General features: G+C 26.7%; 2 protein-coding genes across 2 annotated transcripts in view; one reads left to right on the plus strand and one right to left on the minus strand.

Annotated features, from left to right (window-relative positions):
* Positions 1-21,460, minus strand: part of LOC136084056 (uncharacterized) — a 242,124-nt gene that overhangs the window by 179,780 nt on the left and 40,884 nt on the right. The window contains exon 4 of the mRNA XM_065804144.1: positions 21,082-21,402. Within this exon, the coding sequence (XP_065660216.1) occupies positions 21,082-21,402 (321 nt within the window). The remainder of the gene's footprint in view (positions 1-21,081; positions 21,403-21,460) is intronic.
* LOC136084057 (uncharacterized) lies at positions 11,428-14,438 on the plus strand. The gene is made up of 3 exons (XM_065804145.1): positions 11,428-11,696; positions 12,218-12,362; positions 12,723-14,438. Exons 1-3 carry the CDS (start codon positions 11,469-11,471, stop codon positions 14,303-14,305), a joined length of 1,956 nt encoding a protein of 651 aa, XP_065660217.1. The 5' UTR covers positions 11,428-11,468; the 3' UTR covers positions 14,306-14,438.

Genomic DNA, 21,460 nt, shown 5'->3' on the forward strand with positions numbered 1-21,460 from the left:
AATAAAAATTGTAATGATGTATTTCCAAATAATGATTCAAATATTAGTAAGCCTGCTCTGATAGCTGTTGTTGTTGGTTATAATAGTAAAAATAATAGTTAATAATAATTTAGTTAATAATATTATAGTTATAATGTTGGTTATAATAGTTCATAAAATTATAAAATATCTTTAAAAAAAACCCAATAAAACCTAGATTATCCGAGTTTTATTGGGTTTTTTAAGTGGGTTTTATTGGGCAAGCATTTTGGCAGGTTTTTTAATGCCAACCCTTGTTTAGACAATGTCACAAAATTTCACTAGTTTTTGTAATTTCCCTGATTTTTTTCTTTTAAACCAACCATTTCTTCTTGACTTAATAAAATAAAACTACTATTTTTCCCTGACTTATTAGTCATATATAGTAATAATTATAAAGAGTTTTTGAAAAAAAGAATTAACATTGACATGCATTGACACTCAAATACAAAAAGTATATATGACTTATATGTTCTTTAATTCAAGGTTCTTATTTATTTTCACTTCACAAAAACTAATATATAAAAAATATTTTTTTTAAGAGTATTCTTAAACTTTCACATGCTTAATACTAAGCATCTTTTTCCTACATTGCAAAGATTAAATAAAAAAAGTTGTAAATATCTTTAACTTTTCTATCTTGAAAAGCAATTATTTTGTAAAGTAAAAGAATAAATTAATATCTTCCAAAACATGACCTTTTTTTAAAGTTTTAATTTAGGACATTTTTCTTCGCTCTCCCTTTTTAATCCTAAATCATTTCTTTCTCCTGCCTGTTTTATAGTATTATTAAACTCAATATCTAAATTGTTGCAATAAATTCAAGTGAGATTTTTTTTTTGAATAACTGATTTTTCTGGTGAAATATTTAACTGATGATTGGTTAGATTTATTTTAGCATACTTTTTCATTTGATCAAGGTATAATTTGAAATTAATAGGTATCTTTGGCAAGGACATTCTAATTTTTTTGTACAGATGTGTTCCATTAACAGGTTTGGCAAAAAACCTGGGTCTTTAAAAAAACCCAGCCCAGTGAATTTTTTTGGGTAATTTTGGGTTTTGGGTTTTTTTTGGGTCTTATTTTTTTTTTATGTCTATTAAAATTTTATTGTTTGTTTGTTACAAAATATTGAAAACTAGTAAAATTTTCTACTTTAAGTTTATTTCAAATATATTTTATATGTTTTTAAAAACTTATAACAATAACTTCTCAAATTATTTTCAAAAAGTTTTTTTCTATTTATTAATAATAATTTAAAACTGTAATAAAACAAAAATTTATGTTAAACCTATATGTATTAATTTATTTTAGAATTAAAAATAATAATTTTTTATAATTAATAATGCCAATGGGGAGTGAGAGAAAGAAAACTGGAGAATGGAATAAAGTAAATGAAGTTGAAAACAGTACAAAGATTTCTTGTGACTATTGTCATGCTTTGCTTCGCAACAAGTTAAAACAAAGAAAGCCCTATTTAAAACATTGCCAAAAGAAATTTGAATTTCACAAGCATACAGAAGAGGACAACCTCAATTTGTCAAAAGATTTGCATAAAATTGTGAAGGTATTTCTAAACCACGATTTAAATATTAGTGCATCTGCTCTAAACAGCTGGATCTTTATCTCAAGTTAAAAATAGTTCTTTTGCATCTGTTAGTTCTATAAGTTAGCCAAAACCTTGTAAGAAGCAATGACTGATGTCATCATACACAATATCAACTAATATGGAACAGAAAGAAAATATTGGTATGAAAATAGTAAAATTTTTCTTTAGTGCAAATGTATCATTTAAAACTTCTGAAAATTAAGAATTTATACACATAATCAATAAAATATAGTTGGACCCGCTCTATCTGCTAAGATTGAGCCTCTTTCTCATTGCCATAAAGTTGTATCTCTTTCTCTTTTTTACAAATACTATTATGGTCGCTGCTCAAAGGAGCTATTATCTCTAGTTCCATTAATTAAAACTCAATCTTGCTCAACTCATCATTCAGCAAAGTCTCATTCTTTTACAGTATCTGTCCCTGCATGCTCTAAAAACTTTTACATCTTGTTTTTTTCCTTGCACTTCAACCTTTTGGAACTCTCTCCCATTTTCATATTTTCCTGATTCATACAACCTTTAACTTTTTAAACCTTCTGTCAACTGTTTCCTTGCTCTCTAACTCTATTCTTTTCTTCTAACAACACAGGACCAATGGATAGACCCTTGAGGTACTCCAGAAAATACTGATAATAAAGAAAAGTGTTGACCTTCGAGAATGATTTTAATAAAGGGGTAAGAAATTAACGATTTGATGATCTCAAAAAATTTCCAGATATGCCATTTGAAACGAGCTTAGGGAAAAGACCAGCATGCCAAACTTTGTCGATAGCCTTAGATATGTCAAAAGCAATTACCCTAGCCTCTCCGCCTCTATCCAATGCACAATAAAATTGTTCTGCCACAACAGCTAGCAAGTCAGCCATAGTGCAAGAGGATCAAAAACCATATTGATTGTCTGACAGTAAGTTATTTTAATCAAGATGGGTTGTGAGAAATTTGTTTATCAAAGACTCAAGACCTTGTAATAACAGAAAGAAGACTGATCGGACTTTAGCAACAGAAGCTGGAGTTATTTGAATGTCTATGGGTTAACCTATTATATAATCAAAGTTTGATTGAATGAGAGACAAATAGGCAAAAAAAAATGTTGAAACATACAGTTCGATTAATGAACCAAAGGTTTTAAAATTTTAGCGAAAATTTTAAATAAGTGAAAATTTTATACAAAAAGAAAATTTTATAAATTTAATAATATAAACTATTATAATTTATATTATTATAAACTATAAAAATGTTAATTTACAGCTTTAATCAAAACATTTTTGTACATTTGTCAAACTTATAACTTGAGTTTAAAATATATAACTTAAATTTAAATTGGTTTTATTTAAAAAAAAAAAAACTGTTTCTTGCTGATAAATTTCAGCTAGTTGGCTTAGTAACTTTTTTTAAATTCATTTCTTTTTCTAAATGCCATTTTTTTAATTATAAAAAATTCTAAAGGTGTTTATGACATTTTTTTAAAAATCAAGTTCTTTATTGTATGTAAAATGTAAATACAAATTACGAAAGCATGTTCAATACAATACAAAAACATGTTATTTGGGATTGTTTCGAAAAAGAACCAACTAATAAAGATGGTGAAGTATTTGCCTATGCAAGTGCCTAAAAGAACAAACTTGCTAAGGGTTCAACATCTAGTAGGAGATAATTCATTAATTTTTGTATAAATTGTTAGTTAAGAAAGTATTAAGAAATTCAGTTGATCAAAATGGCAGGATTGGACCTGTATTGAAGGATTAATACAAGGTCCAGCAGCAAAAAAAATAAAAATTGTGCAAGAAGTTTCAGCTCGCTCAAGTAGTGCCAGCTTACATAAATACAGACAAACAAAACTATACAACAGTATTTAAATCACAAAACAAAATGCTTTCAAAAAGTCAGGAACAAAAACAGCTGGTTATCAATTTTAATATCACAAAGTTCTTGGTTCATGAATCTCTACCCTTCAGTGTTGTTGAATCTCAAGGTTTTAAAGATTTTGTTGATAGTTTTGACTATTGATTAATAGTATTGACAAAATGATTAAGTCAGTTGTTGGCTTGAAAGCAAAACAAAAGGTGTTGATAACTGATGCTGCTAGCAACATGGTAAAAGCAATGATGCTTTTAAAGCATGTAACTTATGCTACTTTATGTTACAATCATAGGATTATTACTTGTTTAGGTAAAGCACTAGAAACAATGAAGCAAAATTTATATGAAGGAATGAAATTCAAGATGTTCTTAACATCTGTATAAATCTTCTAAAAACCATCAATGATTCTCAACCTGTCAAGAAATTAAAAAAGAATGCAATAAACTTTATGGTTAGTTTTTTAAATTACTTAGTGGGTAAATTTCTATTTATAAAATTAATTTTAATATAACATATTCTTTGCTTCTTTTATAGTATCGTATGTTAAAGTAATTGCTCCTGTCAAAACAGCCACAGCATGATGGCAGAATCAATATTGAAATTGAGACCAGCTCTAGAATCTATTAGAGAATCAGAAGTTATCTCAGAGTTACAAAATAAAGTACCTGATGCCAGACACTTTGTTATATTGAATCAACATTTATCGATCTTGACAGAATTTATAAAAATAAGTGATATGCTTTCAGCTAATAACATTCCTACAATTCAAAATGTTATAGCAGCAGTTTATAACATTACAGTGCACCTTAAAAATAAAAAAAATGAAGATATCACTTTATTATAAAGAATAAACTATTTTATTTAATCTATGCTCACTGAAATTGAAGCTCATACTGTTGAGGAGCTGTTTTAGAAAAATTTGATATAAGTTTAATTATAAATTCCATTATAAAAACCTAAAAAGTATTATAACATTTTGCTATTTATTTAGTGTTTTAAATCAACCAAAAGGTTACAACCCTAACTCTGGAAAAGTTATTTCTGTAGCAAGCACAGAAGATTTTCATTTCATGGAGCCAATTGAATTTAACAATTAAAATCTTGCTCACTCCTAGTTAAAAAATCAAGTTAATAAAGCAATTCAGTCTAATATAAGGATATATTATATTATTTTAATATTTGTTTGTCAAAAAATTTTATAAATATGTGTTTGTTTTTGTCTAGAATTTAGTCGAAAGTTCATATATATGTTTTTCATATATTTACAAATTAAATGTTATTATATTTTGCAATTAAATAGGCATTATATGTTTTTTTTGCTGTTTCTAATACTTTTAAAGTTTTTTCATTTAATTAAAAAAAACATGTTTAGTTAAAAATAAAAACAAAAATGACAGTAATGAAGTTTTTGATTTTAATTTGCGAATATTTTATTATTATTTTTTTTTTTAATATTTTTTTAAAAGTGTCATATACTACTTTACGTTAGTACAAAATTTCTACACTTAATTTTTGTAACAAAACAAATATTGATTTTTGATCCAAAATAGATCTATTATTCACAGTGCAACATGTCAATAAATAATTAAATAAAATTTATGTTATTAAACTTTTAAATGATATCTTTAAAGAGTTTATTAAATATATATTTGTTTATTAAATATAGATATGAGCATATCTATACTACTGAGCAATATTTATCTTAAAAATCATTTGCAAATAAAATGTTAAAAAACTTTTTAAAAGCATTTTTTTTTTATAATTTAACGTTGTTAAAGTCAAAATTTTATTATTTAAGTAGGTTATAAATTACCTTGGTTTATTTTGAGGTTATATATCTTATTGTGTTCCATTTCTCATTAGTTCATAATAGCATGACGTCAATAATGACGTTTATTTAATAGTTAACTAATAAAAAATTATAGAGTTATAAAGTATAAAGTTAGTAATAGAGTTAATAAAAGACACATTAGACAGATTTTTAACCATGGTGTACAAATTAGAGAGAAAAATATAATATACAATATACATAAAAAATTATATATCTTTACATATACATACTTATTTTGTTTTACATATTCATTTTTTGTACTTTTGTTTTGTAAAAACTAACATGATGGTTTTAAATTATTTTTAAGTTTTGTTAAGAAGTTATTTAATAAATTATTAGAACTTAATTTTACCTTTGAATAACATAACTTGTAGTAATATATACATACAATAATACTTGTATAATAATAACTTATATTATCTTATTATTCATACTATCTTATCAAAATGAAGTTTTGATAAGATAATAAATAAAAAACCTCATACAGATCTTATGCTTTTAATACTTGTTACTTAAATGATATAAACAAACCATCAAAATTCAAGTGAATTCATTATCATTGCAGTTAAATAGGGACAATATGTGATAAAACTGAAAATTTAAAATTCCCTTAACTGCTTTCACTTGTTAAGAGTGTTTTATCTCTAAGTCATGGTAACATTACACTGGAATAAGGAATTTCTTGAAATAAGAATTTTACTGAACTACACAGTACTAATTTAAAAGAAGATTTGTCATGTTCCCTATGACTAATAAAAAATATATTCACACACAGGGACTATTCTAGGAATATAATTTGAGCTGCAGTACCCCGCATGCCAGCACCTGCCATAAGGAAATTTGGAGGAAACATTGCTATATGTATTTTTTTGCAAAAAAAATGCCTACATATAGCAATGTTTTCCCATGAATGAGATAATCTTTGAAAAAATTGTGAGTTATATTTGGCTTAAATGAAATGACTGTCATCCATATTGAAATAATGATGTTTTTAGATTCCTTTTCATGGACAACAACAAGTTCATCATGATTAAGTTCATGAAAAACAGCTTTAAATGTCGGACAAGAGCTCTATGAAGAACTACATCAGTTTTATTTTCTAAATTAGCATTAAAAGTACTCATCACTATAATAATATCTACTACAAAAAAACTTTATTTGGATTGTTTAGATCTAAATAAATACATCTACCACAATTAATAGCGCATTTGGTGGTTTATAGAAAAGGTCTATTACTTCATTTTTGACATATAAAAAAAATACTGGTGAGTTCTGCCACCTTATTTTTAAGAAAAAAACCATTATATATATATATATATATATATATATATATATATATATATATATATATATATATATATATATATATATATATATATGTATATATATATATATATATATGTATATATATATATATATATATATATATATACATATATATATATATATATATATATATGTATATATATATATATATATATATATATATATATATATATATATATATATATATATATATATATACATATATATATATATACATATATATATATATACATATATATATATATATATATATATATGTATATATATATATATATATATATATATATATATATATATATATATATATATATATATATATATATATATATACAGTAATGGCTCAAAAAATTAGAGCCACCCAAAATTTTTACAAAATTTCATATTCTGAAGCTGATTTTCCCTATATTTTGTAATGAGTTAAATATACAACTATTTATTTTGGGAATATAGGATATAAATAATAGTAAATGACAAAAATATAGAAGTGTAACGTATATTTAGGAAAAATAAATAAGATATACAAAATATTGTACACAAAATCACTAATACTTAGTGTGGCCACCTTTTGCAGCAATTACGGCTTCAACTCTTCTGGTCATACTTTTGATGAGGTTTTGACAATTTTTTTTATTTCCTCGCTGTGGTGCCAAACATTTATTAATTTTTCAATCAAATTTCTTTTATTTGTTATAAGATTTTTACTTATATCCCTCTTTAACAATTCCCATAAACTTTCTATGGGATTTAGGTTGGGCGAGTTTCCTGGCCAGGGTAATACATGGATTTTTTCAGCCTCTAAAAACTTTGTTACAGTTTTTGCCTTATGGCATGGAGCAGAGTTGTGCTGGAAGGTAAAGTTCCCATTCGGATACCACTCCATTGCTTGAGGAATCATTCTTTCCTTTAAGACTTGGATGTACTGGTCCTGCCGCATTGTATTTTTTACAATGTATAACCTTGCAGTACCCTGGCTACTAATGACTGACCAGACCATAATTTTTAGCGGGTGCTTCACCCTCTCCACAAGACAATCTTCATTGAACATTTCACCTGTCCTTCTTCGGACGAAATTAGTTTTATCCATTAGAATTTCCAATGTGGATTCATCTGAGAAGCAAACCTAAAATTTTCAAAATTGGGTTAATATTTTTGATGAAATACTTATATTCTTTTTTTTTAATATGGTATTCGTTTAAATTTTAATGTGTTTATGAAGAGAAACTGAGTACTTACTCTTTCCCAATCATCAGTGGTAAAATGGCGATGATTTTTAGCCCATTGGAGACGTTTATCCTTCATTTTCCTGGGTGAGCCTTGGTTTTTTGGCTGGTCTACAGGCCTTAAACCCCTGCTCCGCCATTCTTCTCCGAAGTGTTGCAAGGGATATTGTTATACCTTCATTGTTTATGATTTCCTTAAGCACTTTTTTCGATTTTCTCCTATTTTCTATCACAATATCCCTTATTTTTCTTTCGGTGCGAGGCGTTGTAATTCGATTTCGTCCACAATTTTTTCTTTTATTCAATTTTAGTGATTGATTATTGTCCAGTTTTCTTTTAATCCTATTGACTGTTGCTCTGGAAACATTCACACACTTGGCAATTTGCCTGTTGGAATGATTTCCACTCGACAAATATCCTTGAATAAGCCCTAGTTTTGTGGGAGAAATATATCTTTCTCTTTGCCCATACCTTAAAAACACCAATTATTTTAAAAAATAGCAAAATTTACCTAAATATGATAAAAAAGTTGTAAAATAATGATAACTTACTTGTAAATAGAATATATAATAAGTGTTGAATAGTAAAATAAACAAATTTTGGTGTAAAAATATAAAATCAACAAATAAAAACCGCCAGAAACACAACTATTGCCCAGTACAACACGTGCTAAAATGTGACATCTTCTGCAATAATGCAACTAACTTCACTCTAAACCGCTCAATAGTGTTGTCATTGTAAAAATATGTTCAAAACAAAGTAATTAACAATGCGAAATGACAAAAACTGGACATCCGTATGTATTTTAATTAATTTCACAGTCGAAACTCAAATATTGTCTAAATTTCAAGGTGGCTCTAATTTTTTGAGCCACCACTGTATATATATATATATATATATATATATATATATATATATATATATATATATATATATATATATATATATATATATATATATATTATGTAATATATATATATAAATATATATATGTATATATACATATTATTAAGTTAGCACCAATCCTGATAATGCCAACCTAGCTGACCCAAAAATGCAATTTATATAGGGTGATAGTGTACACATCAAGGTACCCAGTGATTCAAAGTTTGAAATCATTTAAATTTGTCAACGGAAAATAGTTTAATTTGGATGTTCAAATTAAGTAAAATTTTGACTTTATAGTGCGACAATATGAACAATTGCAGAATGAGAGTCACTTTATATAACTTAATAAAAAATGGTGCAAATGTAACATATGGTCACATCAAACTCTGGATAAATTTAAGATAATTTTAATTTATATTTCGTTGAATTTTTGCTTCTTATACCTCAAAACTTATAACTGTGATATTCAGTCACTATTTTCAAAATAAGAGTTACATGAGTGTTTTACTATGTAATACCAACAACTTTTGTTATACTTTTTTTATTGCTACAAAAACCATTTTAATTTTATAGACCAAAATATTAATTTGCTAATTGAACCGTTTTGGTTCAATTAGCAATTTTGGTTTGACTTGGCTTATGTATGCATAAAAATACCAGCATTTTGTAAGGTATAAACTGCATGTCAAAATGCATGAAAATGTTAATAATAGGTAGAAAAGCTTTTATAAAGAAAAAAAAACCTTTTATAAAGCTTTTATATAGATACCTACAAAAAAAAAACATAAAAATTTCAATAAGGAAAATAATTGACAAATAAAAAATTTGGAGGAAAATTTTGTGAAAAGGAGAATAATCCTTTGAAGAGCAGTAAAAGTCTTTTGTAGGAATGTGTTATCATTTTGTAGGAATGTGTTATCATTTTGTAGGAATGTGTTATCATTTTGTAGGAATGTGTTATCATTTTGTAGGAATGTGTTATCATTTTGTAGGAATGTGTTATCATTTTGTAGGAATGTGTTATCATTTTGTAGGAATGTGTTATCATTTTGTAGGAATGTGTTATCATTTTGTAGGAATGTGTTATCATTTTGTAGGAATGTGTTATCATTTTGTAGGAATGTGTTGTCATTTTGTAGGAATGTGTTATCATTTTGTAGGAATGTGTTATCATTTTGCAGGAATGTGTTATCAAACAAAATGTCATCTAAATTTTGAATAAGTATAAATAGTGTCATTAGTTTAAATATTTATTTCCTTAAAAGGAAATAATTATGTCAGAATTATTTCCTTGCAATTTAGGCAATTATTTCTTTAATTTTGATCGTTATTAATAATTATATTTGTAAGTATGTTAATGGACTATTATCCAATATAAAATCAGGTTAAATTTTATAAAAGGGATAGTTTGATTTAGTAAATTTGGATTTAGTGAACTGTCACATTGCCAAATCAAGAAAAAGGTTCACAATGAAAACCAAAATTTTGTGTGCTTGCTCTGTTTGAAAAAACATTTAAGACAGCTTATTGTTTTCTATGCAGATTAAATATACCAACTGAGTAAGACCAAAATTAATATCAGTGATTCTTGGGTACCACAAGGACTCTTTGCGAATTGTGTAGAATAATTTTGCACAGGAAACAAATAGGGAAAGTTATACACCCTCCTTTGTTTAATTTCAATTTAATACAAGTGAGATCTGAAACAAGAGGCACAAAGTGTTATTGCCTAAACTGCCAAATTGGTTGTTCAAAGCTGTGTGGAAAACATCTTGAAGACCAAACCACAATTAAGAAAGAACCAAATGTACTTTTTAAAAATGTAAAAATGCCTCTGCCCTTTAGGAAATCATTTGCCCCACGAATGCACTCAAATAAAGCTCAGGGAAAACCTTTAATCTTTAGCAGCAAAAGTTGCTAGAACAGCCAAGCGAATAGCATCTTGATTTATTTCTAATATGAAAGTTTAAAAAAACTTTCTGAACAAAGTTTAATATAAAGATAAAAAATGTATTTTTTGGTTTCAGGTCAAAGTAGTACACAGCCACTATCAAGCGCTCCAAAATTGATCATTCTAACTCTTGTAAATGTACAATTAAAAGAGACTATCAAACAATGGATTAAAGAAACTGGTTGAAACTGTAAACGAAACACCAATCAGTAAGATGTTAGAGTCAAATTTTTTATAAAATTTTCCTAAGAGAAGTTCAACTCATGAGTGAATTCTTTACCTGCAGCAACTTAAAACTGTTAGAACAGAAAATTCTGGTGCTGCTCGGGTTGTTGCTTGCTGCAATGATTTATCAAGTCTTGTGAATCATCTAATATAATTTTGCACAATTTCTGGTGGATATTTTGTTATGCTCGGAATTAATGGTGGTAGAGGTTTTCTCAAGCTTTTTTGATACTGCATTAGGAATTAATACCAGCTGACCACCTCCACTGTTCTCCAAATTGACTACCAGGTTGAAACTCTCCCCACTCCCAATTTTTTTGCATTATATCAATTATATGCAATAGTAAACACAATTTATGTTGCCAAAAAAATCTGAACTATATGCTAAGTATGTAAATTTTAAAAATTAAAACATATCATTTTTTGCTTTTTTTTCCCTATATTTTAAATATAGTCAGCCATTATGGCATTCAAAATAAATTATTTACGGCTTCTTTCCAGATATAATTATTATTTTCCAACAGGGCGACAGAATTTAAAATGTGTACTTGTGCAGTTTGCTTGACAAATAAAGGTATCAGATCAAAATGTCTAACGCTTATAACACCCTCGGTATGCAAAAATATTCAAGAATACATTTGGCCAAACTTTGATATTGATCTTGATGTTTGTCCTTCAGTAGTTTGTTCCAACTGCAGAAGAAATTTGTTTAGTCTAAACAAAGGAGAAACTGCATATCTTTCCAACTGGTTAGAGAGTATATCAAAGGTACTTTTGTATGAGTTAATTATTACTTATATATATGTATATGTATATATACATATATATAAGTATATGTATATATACATATATATAAGTATATGTATATATACATATATATATATATATATAAATTAAATTAGTAAAAAACACTTATCTAACTTTTTCTTCTACTTGAAGTTTCATCATTGCTGGATCATCAGGAAGAGTTCCTTCCTGATACTCTTCCTGTACTTTTCCTGATGATCCAGCAATGGTGAAACTTCAAGTAGAAGAAAAAGTTAGATAAGTGTTTTTTACTAATTTATTATTGCTCTGTTCTTTAAGAACATTAAGCACTCTATTTGTAAAATAGACTAACATAACTTACATATATATATATATATATATATATATATATATATATATATATATATATATATATATATATATATATATATATATACATATATATATATATATATATAAATATATATATATATATACATATATATATATATATATATATATATATACATACATATATATAGGTTGATAGAAGCAGTATTAGACGAACCTCCTCACTGCTAGGTATCCAAAAAAATGTTGATACAGAGCCAAATACAACTGAGATACATGTTGATACAGAGCCAAATACAACTGAGAAAATCTGTAGTCTTTGCTATTTAAGTCTTGGTATGAATAATAAATATTACGGTTTTATAATTTAAATAAATTTTATTGAAATGTATCTTTCCTTTATTTTTTATCAATCAAATCTGTTATATAAAAAAGTTTATAATGTAGAAATAATCCACAACTATTTAGATTCTTTTTACAAGTGCAAATATTTTGCACTTTGTAGATATTGTTAACTTGTTTGTTCAAATAAATTTTTAAAAATTTATATTGTTTTTAATAACTTTAAAATTCTATATTGTTTGATAAATTTTAAAATCAAACTGTAAAGTTTGATTTAATAGTTTTATTGTTTTATTTCTTATTCAATTTTTAGTTATTTTAAAATACTTGTTAAATTATCACTGTTAATTTTAGGCAGAGGAGTTCCTCATACTTGTTGCAAAAGTAACGCTGTAAGCAATATCATAGATATCAGTGAGTCGCTTGGAGAGAAAAATGCAGAACAAATAGTTTCTGGATTGTTAAAACGCAAAATGGAACGTGAAAACATTGTAAGCGGAGAGCAGTTCATGTTGTCTACAGGTGGAAATCTTCTCTCGGTTACAGTTGGAGTTAATAAAATTAAGTCAAAAAGAAAGAAAGTAAACCAGATCTCATTCCAAACTATTATGGAGCTATTGAATGAATTAGAACTTTCTAAAAACAAAACAAAAAAATTATGTTCTACTTTACGGAGGAACGTAACTGGTGTTGTAGAATCAAGTATTAATATTAAAATGACTGAATTAGAGGAAACTCTTGATTCTTTATATGAATGCAAAACAGAGGAACTGGTTGACGGAGATCAGACAGTTTTTAGAGATATAGTTTATGTAAAAAATACAACAGAATTTATTAAATTTATAACAGAAAAAAGAGGTATCGATAACCTTAATGCAATGGTAAGAATTTCTATAGATGGTGGTCAAAACTTTTTAAAAGTTATCATTAATGTTTTTGATCCAAAAAATCACTATTCTTCATCTGAAATATATGAAGATTCTGGCGTAAAACGTTGTTATATTCTTGCCATTGTGGAGTTGGTTTCAGAGGACAATGGCAATCTGCAAAAATTATTGGCTCCTCTAAAACTTGAAGAAGTAAATTTTAGTCTTGCATTTGATTTAAAGTGTGCAAACAGTATTTTTGGACTATCAGGTCACTCTGGTAAATATGCCTGTTTGTATTGTGAAGGAGAATGCTCGCTAGAAACAGGAAAACTTAGAATTTTAGGCTCCATAGACCTGTGTTATGATCAATATGTATGTGATGGGAAAAAAAGATTGAAAATGCAGGAATACAAAAATGTTATCAATCCTCGTTTAATTTACTTACAAGAAGAACAAGAAACTCTTCTTGAACACATTGTTCCTCCACCTGAGCTCCACATTTTGATGGGAGTTGTAGATAAATTTTGTACTTTACTTTTGTGTGTTTGGCCACCTTTTGAAAATTGGTTGAAAACACATTACATACTAATGAGAGGGTATCATGGTGTAGGTTTAGATGGAAACAATGCAAATAGATTAATGTCCTTGCTAGATGTTTTAGAGAGAGATGTCACCTTTGCTGCAGCAATTAATATTTTACCGATAGTTAATTGTTTGCGTAAATTTTTATTAATAAAATCAGCAGTGTTCGGTTTGGAACTGGGTATAGATATTTCTGTTAAAATTGAAGACTTCAAAAGTTCATTTTTTAATCTTCAACTGTATACCAAAGATATTTTTGACTACAATTTAACAGTTTCATGGAAAATTCATATTTTAGTGTGTCACATGCTCCCTTTTGTAGAACACAATAATACTAGCTTAGGTAACTATGCAGAACAATGTGGTGAAGCTGTTCATCACAAATTTAAAAAAACTTGGGTGAATTATAAAAGAACTATTGGACACAAAAATTATGCAGAAAAGCTAAAATCTGCTGTAGTGAATTTCAATTTAAACAAACAATAGTGAAAATATCATTTGTGTTATAAATATATTTATTGAGTGTTTTTTTTAAATATAATAGATAAATATTATTGTGTTATTTTGACAACCATAATGGCTGACTTTATTTTAACTTTAAAAGAAAAAAAGAAAGAAATGATGTGTTTTAATTTTTAAATTTTACATACTTAGCACTTAGTTCAGATTTTTTTGGCAACATAAATTGTGTTTACTATTGCATATGATTAATATAATGCAAAAAAATTGGGAGTGGGGAGAGTTTCAACCTGGTGGTCAATTTGGAGAACAGTGCCTCAAAAATGACCTCTCACTCAAAAGACTAACAAAAACACTTGAATTAAGAAACAAATTCTTGTTGCGGTAGCAGAAAACTTGCAAGAAACTCACTCCAACATTGAACAGATCTGGTTACTCATTAATGCTTATAGAGTTAAACTAATTTTGGCTAGAAATATGAAAGTTACAAATATAATTTGTGGTCTTCGAACCCATTCAAGTATGCACCTTTGTACAAACAACTTTGTACACACAATGTGAGACATCAAATCCAAGTGTCTTGCCAAATCTGGAAACTTGCAAACACTGGGCTCAATCAAATCTCAAGACTTCTAAGCAATCTGGCAAGGTTGTTGCTTGTGCAAAGATATTTGACAATGTCATTCGAAATCCAATCATCAAAGGGCCCTGGCAATCTTCTGACTTTAGAAATAATCCTAATGGAATTGTATCTCCTTATAAGAGCTGTCAATCATCTTTTTAAGATACTTAAAACTACTTGGATAGAAGCTGTTAAGTAGCCAGGTACCCTCAATATTCAACTAATCCCGTATCTTAAAGGCCAGTTTGACGGAAATGAATGCAGGAAGCTTTTTCTATTTAAAATGAGTCTTAAAACTACATTTTCTTTTCTTCTCTTTCATTCTCTTCAAATGCTAATGTATTATCTTTTAAACCTTATAGCCACATTTTGAACCACGTTAATGGGCAAATTGAATCATTACTAACACAGAATTTCTTTTGTTTTTTGTTAGCAAAATAAATTTATATATTAACTTTGTCAAACAAAATTAACAAAATGAAAAACATTAAGATGCACATGAAAAATCATTATTAAAATTCAATTAATGATGCACGTGGAAATTCTTTTTTTCTAAAAAAAAAAATAATTCTTAGTATAATAAAAAATGTTTAAAATATTAAAACCATGTTTTAAACATTCAACTAAATTTGATTGAAGATTTAGAATGAATAATAGAATATTTTTCTACATATTAAATCCAGTTTTGACTTTCAACTTTTTTGCTTCACGTAATGAAACCTTTGTTAAGTTTGACAAAAAGAAACGATATCGACTACAACAAAAATGATGATCTTTGATTAATTTAATTAATAAATTAATTAATTTACTTTTAAATAAACCATTTCTTATTAGAAGTATTTTAGTAGTCAGACATTTAAATTTTTTTTCTTGAGTTTTTTTACCAGAGAAAAAATACTCCAAAAACACTATTACAGCGGACTACTGATTATCATAGCGGACAACTTAAATAAAAACTAAAAACTGTTTCATTCGCCCGCAGGTCAACCAAGAAAAAACCGGAGGGTACGCCCTGAAATATAAATATATATATATATATATACATATATATATATATATATATATATATATATATATATATATATATATATATATATATATATATATATCTATATATATATCTATATATATCTATATATATCTATATATATCTATATATATCTATATATATCTATATATATCTATATATATATATATATATATATATATATATATATATATATATATATATATATATATATATATATATATATTTATATATATATATACATATATATATATACATATATATAAACGTATATATATATATATATATATATATATATATATATATATATATATATATATATATATATATATATATATATATATATATATATATAGAACTCTTCCTGATGATCCATATATATATATAGAACTCTTCCTGATGATCCAGAAATGGTGAAACTTCAAGTCGAAGATAAAAGTTAGATAAGATGCAATATTGTTTGCAGTAGATGGCAAACAATATTGCAGTGGCTTTTAATTGGATAAAAAAAGGGAGAAATTCTGCTTTTGAGAAGAGCAAACTTTGTAAGGTTATAAATAGTACATTTTTGCGTTAATTAACTTTTGTAATTTTGTGAAATAAAAAGACAGTTTAAACAATCTCTATATTTAATCTTATCCTTGATTCAAATGTTGACCATTATTAATATTTTTAATAAATTTTAAATATTTATTTTAAGTAAACTTTAGTGTTTAGAATAAAATCTAAACAGCTTATAGTCAGCATATAGTTAAAACTCCACTTAGCACCTCTTCACTCTATCACCTATCTCTTTGTCCTTTATCAATTTCCTTCTTCCCAAGACTGCACTCTTTTAGATGTAATTTCTGATCAAATCGACCATGCCCTCTCTCTTTACCCCTCTGCCAATATTGTTGTTATTGGTGACTTTAATGCTCATCACACTAAATGGCTCGGCTCTAATGCCACAAACCCTGCTGGCACTAAAGTCTATAACTTTTTCAATTTCAAATCTCAAGCATTTCTAAATCTCTTACTCAGATAGTTAGCTTTGTGACTCGTTTTCCTGACATCCCTAATCATTTAATTTTACTCCTTGATTTATGTCTGTTCTCTGATCCTTGCTTATGTTCACTTTCTCCTTTTTCTCCTTAAGGTGATTCTGACCATGCAATGATCTCTTTAAAAATTTCATCTTGCACTTCTTTTTTGGACTCCCTATCATTGCACTACTTACTAGTACCCTAAAGCTGACTGGGATTCTTTTCGTGATTTACTTCATGACAGTGATACCTTTTCCCTCTCAGCTGAAAATGTGCCTCCTTCATAACCACCTGGATTCAGACAGAAATGGAAGCTTTTATTTATTCTCTTTGGCTCCAGGTCAAGCCTCCATTCTATTTTATGACTTTCACCCTCTTATGCAGCTGCTTCATCTAATAATAATCTTTTTTTTTTTATCTTTTTCAAAAGGACAATTCTCTTGAGAAAAATGGTTATTTATTATTGCAAGAAACTGATGTAAAAAGGTACTGTTAGATGCTAAGTTTAATGTTCTACGGTTTATAACTTAGGGTATATTTAATTCATAATTTAGGGTATATTTAATATTTATTGTCTGGTTTAAGATAATGATTTCAATATTTATTGCATGTTAATTGTCTATGCAACTTTTTCTAGTTATTTTTAAGGCGTTTGATTTTGTTTTAGTTTAAATTTTTTTATAAATTTAAAATTGCAATGAATAAAATTAAAAAAACTACATTAAACATTTATAATTTAAGTTTATTTTAATATTTATTGTCTAAACTAAGATAATATTTTTAATGTTTATTGTCAGTTGATTGTGTATGCCACATTGTTCTTGTTATTTTAAATATCTTTGATTTTTTGTTTGTTTTTTGTTTTAGTATTTATTTTTTTTAATTTACAATTACAATGAAAAAAATTAAAAAAACTACATTAAATATTTTGGATACCGGTAGAAGACACCAGATACTGGTATCTGCTACCGGCATTGCTGAATGCTGAACCTAATTCTGAGAGTTGCTAATGAGATAATTTTGTGACTGTCAACTATAAATTACAAATTATTAAGTTTTTAAATTTAACAAATTGCACATTTCTTTGCACAATTACAAAATGCAGAGTTTGCTTTTTTTTCTTATGTTATATATACTATGTATATACTTGACTTAAGTATAAGTATATAATATATAATATTATACTTAAGTGAAGTATATAATATACACTAAGTATAATGCCTTGTAAATATAACTTTTAATAAAATAAAAATTAGGTATAATTTTTATTTTACTGCTTTTATACACTCTTTTGAAAGAGTGGATCAAAGCAGTTTAAAAAGAAATGTCTAATTGTCAAGCATAAAAAAATATTTAATATAACAAAAAGTACTATCCATAATAAAATAAATTCAAAGCATAAAAAGTGCAATGGTGCACTCATGATGAAGAGCATTTGTTTTCAACTAGAACTACGGTTATATGTAATTGGGGGTTTACATTAGATAAACCTGATTTCAAAATGTTAGTCGCTGCTTATTTAAAACCGCAAAGTTATACTGTAAAAATCTTTTCAAACAATATTCCTGGTTATAATTGGGTTGCAAATATTTTGAAGAGTTCACAATAAACCCATAGAACTGCATAAAAAACCAACCTTAAAGTTTTTAAACGCTGAAAACTAAAAAATTATATATAAATATTAAAAGAATACACATTCTATTAAATTCCCTGTTCTTTTTTTTACGATATATGGAAAATTTCAAACAAATTAGATATGTTTTGGTACTAAAGAATCCTTATTTTTATTTTGAAAAAATCTTCCCGCTGCAAGTTTTTTAATCAATAGTGGTATTAAGACATTAAAAATATAATTGAAGCAATATAACTTAACAAATGATAAAATAAATAAAGTGATGTTGATAATAATGATAATAATGAAATAAACTGATGTTGGGGGAGAGTTCAAATTCTTTTAATGGATCTTTTTTTTCATGTTTTATTTGCTTAGTAGACATTATAAACAGTGGTGGATTCAGTATTGGTCATAGGGAAAGCTACAAATCCCCTTTCCCCTGAGCTTTTTATGCTGGTCAACTGGCGCTCCCGATAATATATGTTACTTATTACAAAATTCTGCATTTATTTAAATGCAAATAGAAAACTAGGTAACAACAAACCATCGCTTACATAACTGCAACAAAACGGAGATGTTTTGTTAAAAGAAAATATTTCTTATAATATACACAGTCAATGGATTTTTAACATAGTTCAATGTATCAAAACTACTCTGACTATAAAGTGACAGATGTTCATTTTTTACTGAAAAATAGATAACATTCTGTTATCCTAAATTGTCTATGCTATACAAAATCGACTTGACTTGACTTGAATTTGCTTGATGACCCTCGACATAAAAAAATTGTTATGAAACAGAGTTAAAAGTACCCTGAGAAAATAATGAACAGCTGTAAGGTTGGATTTTTTTGTGTGGAAACAGTGTAGGAGAAATTCCTATTACCTATAGAAATTTGCCGATTACCAAATATTTGGCTAGACGCTTGGGTAAAGCAACAAATATTCTTTTGCGGAATATTTGGTGACACTTATTTTGTTATTGTACTTAGTTATTATACATCAAAGTGTTTTGTATAAAAGTCATACTCCTCAAACTATTTAAAAGATTACAAAAATAACCAGATCAGGTATATTGTACATTTCTGTGATAGCTTCAGAAGTTGATATAGATAGATATAGCACAAAAAACTCTAAACTAATTAAAAATGACATTTTCACTACAATCTGAACTTACAGCATGATTTAACTTTAATGGTAATGTCAGTTATATTGTTGTCTTTTTTATCAGGATGCTGAATTTGTGTGAATAGGGATAAGTGCAAACAGACATAAGTGTGAAGCAGTTGCAAAAACTGGTATAAGTGCAAACTGGAATAGATTGGCATATGTACGAACTAGCATAAATGCAAAGCATAAATGGGCTCAAGTGACATGAGAGGGCTAAAAAAATTTACAAAAACTGAAAAAGGAAATGTAAATGAAAACAATCAAATGAATCTTTACAGAAAATATGCACACATATGTAGATGATGTAGAGAAGAAAAGTCAAATGAAACATGTTTTTTAATAAAACTGTTCGCTTAAATTATTCAGCAAACCTTTACAAGTTGTGGTCAAAAAACACCAAGGATTACATTAATAGTATTTGCTAAATTTTTTTTATTATTTGCTAGTGGCAGTGTTTTTTTGTTACAATCTGGTATTTGGTATTTGGCCAAATAGTTTGTAATACTTAGCCAAATACCGAATAATAAAAAAACTTTTCATTGGGTACAAATATTCTCTAAATTCTTATTTAATCATGCAAAAATATATTTAATGAAATTTATTCTGTAAAACATGTATTTCTTATTTTATTTTATTTTTTAAATTGAACAATTATTGGTCAAGATAGCAAAAAAGTGTTGCATTATCGAGTCAATTTTAAAATTTAAATTGTTTAATGAAAAACTTTTTATTGTCTATTTAGGTAGTTTTTTGAATGTTAAGAGACAGGTTCAAATGAAAATTACTTGCCAAATACGATATATAGCTGGGAAATATTATATATAATATGTTTTTTAAAGTGGGCTGTAACACATTGACAATTTTCATTGCCATTTGTCTTAAATTATTGCCATAAAACATTAATTATTGCTTTACAGGAAAGTCATACAATTGATGATAAACACTTACTTTAAAAAACAAATAAAACAAAAACAAATAATATTGATTAAAAAAAAAAAAATTTGATTAAAAAAAAATTCCTACAATGACATCATATACTAAAACCCTTTGGAATTATACGCATTTGAATAAATTATAAAGTCTGTAGATTGCGGCATATATTTTAATAACTTCAAGCAACTTGCTAACATGGAGACGGCGAACTACTAGTAAAACAACAAAGTTAATTTTTCTTGGTATATGCTTATTATTTTGTTTTATTCAAAAAATTTCAGCCCAAACATTTTTTTTTATCATTCTCTTTAATATGAACAGGTTTAATTTATTAGGGCTAAACAAAATAGAATGTTGCAAAAACTCTTTAAAAATGTTTCGAAAAAAAAATTAAAATTTAATTTGTGCATACCTGTATGAAAAAATAAAGTTCTATTCATTGGGAGCAAGATAGCAACACTTATGTTAGTTCCTTGTGTAATAACCAAAAAGAAATTATAGAAACCATTAACTTGAACCATGGACGGAATAACGTAAATACCACCAACTTTTTCATCAACTTGTATCCAGGTTGTAGTAACAAATGGGTCAGTAAAGTTATTTCCAATTTTTTGAGACCACATTTGTAAACCAGGTAAATAAAAAATTCTATTAACTGTCATACCGCTAACATTTTGAATACTTGTTGGTAAGTCATTAGGAATTGGTATTACAAAAGCACTTGATGCATCACCTATGTTTAATTATACAAAAAATCTTTGATCCTTAAAATCTTTGATCCTTAAAAACTT

The sequence above is a fragment of the Hydra vulgaris genome, chromosome 08, assembly GCF_038396675.1.
Source record: "Hydra vulgaris chromosome 08, alternate assembly HydraT2T_AEP".
NCBI lineage: Eukaryota > Metazoa > Cnidaria > Hydrozoa > Anthoathecata > Hydridae > Hydra > Hydra vulgaris.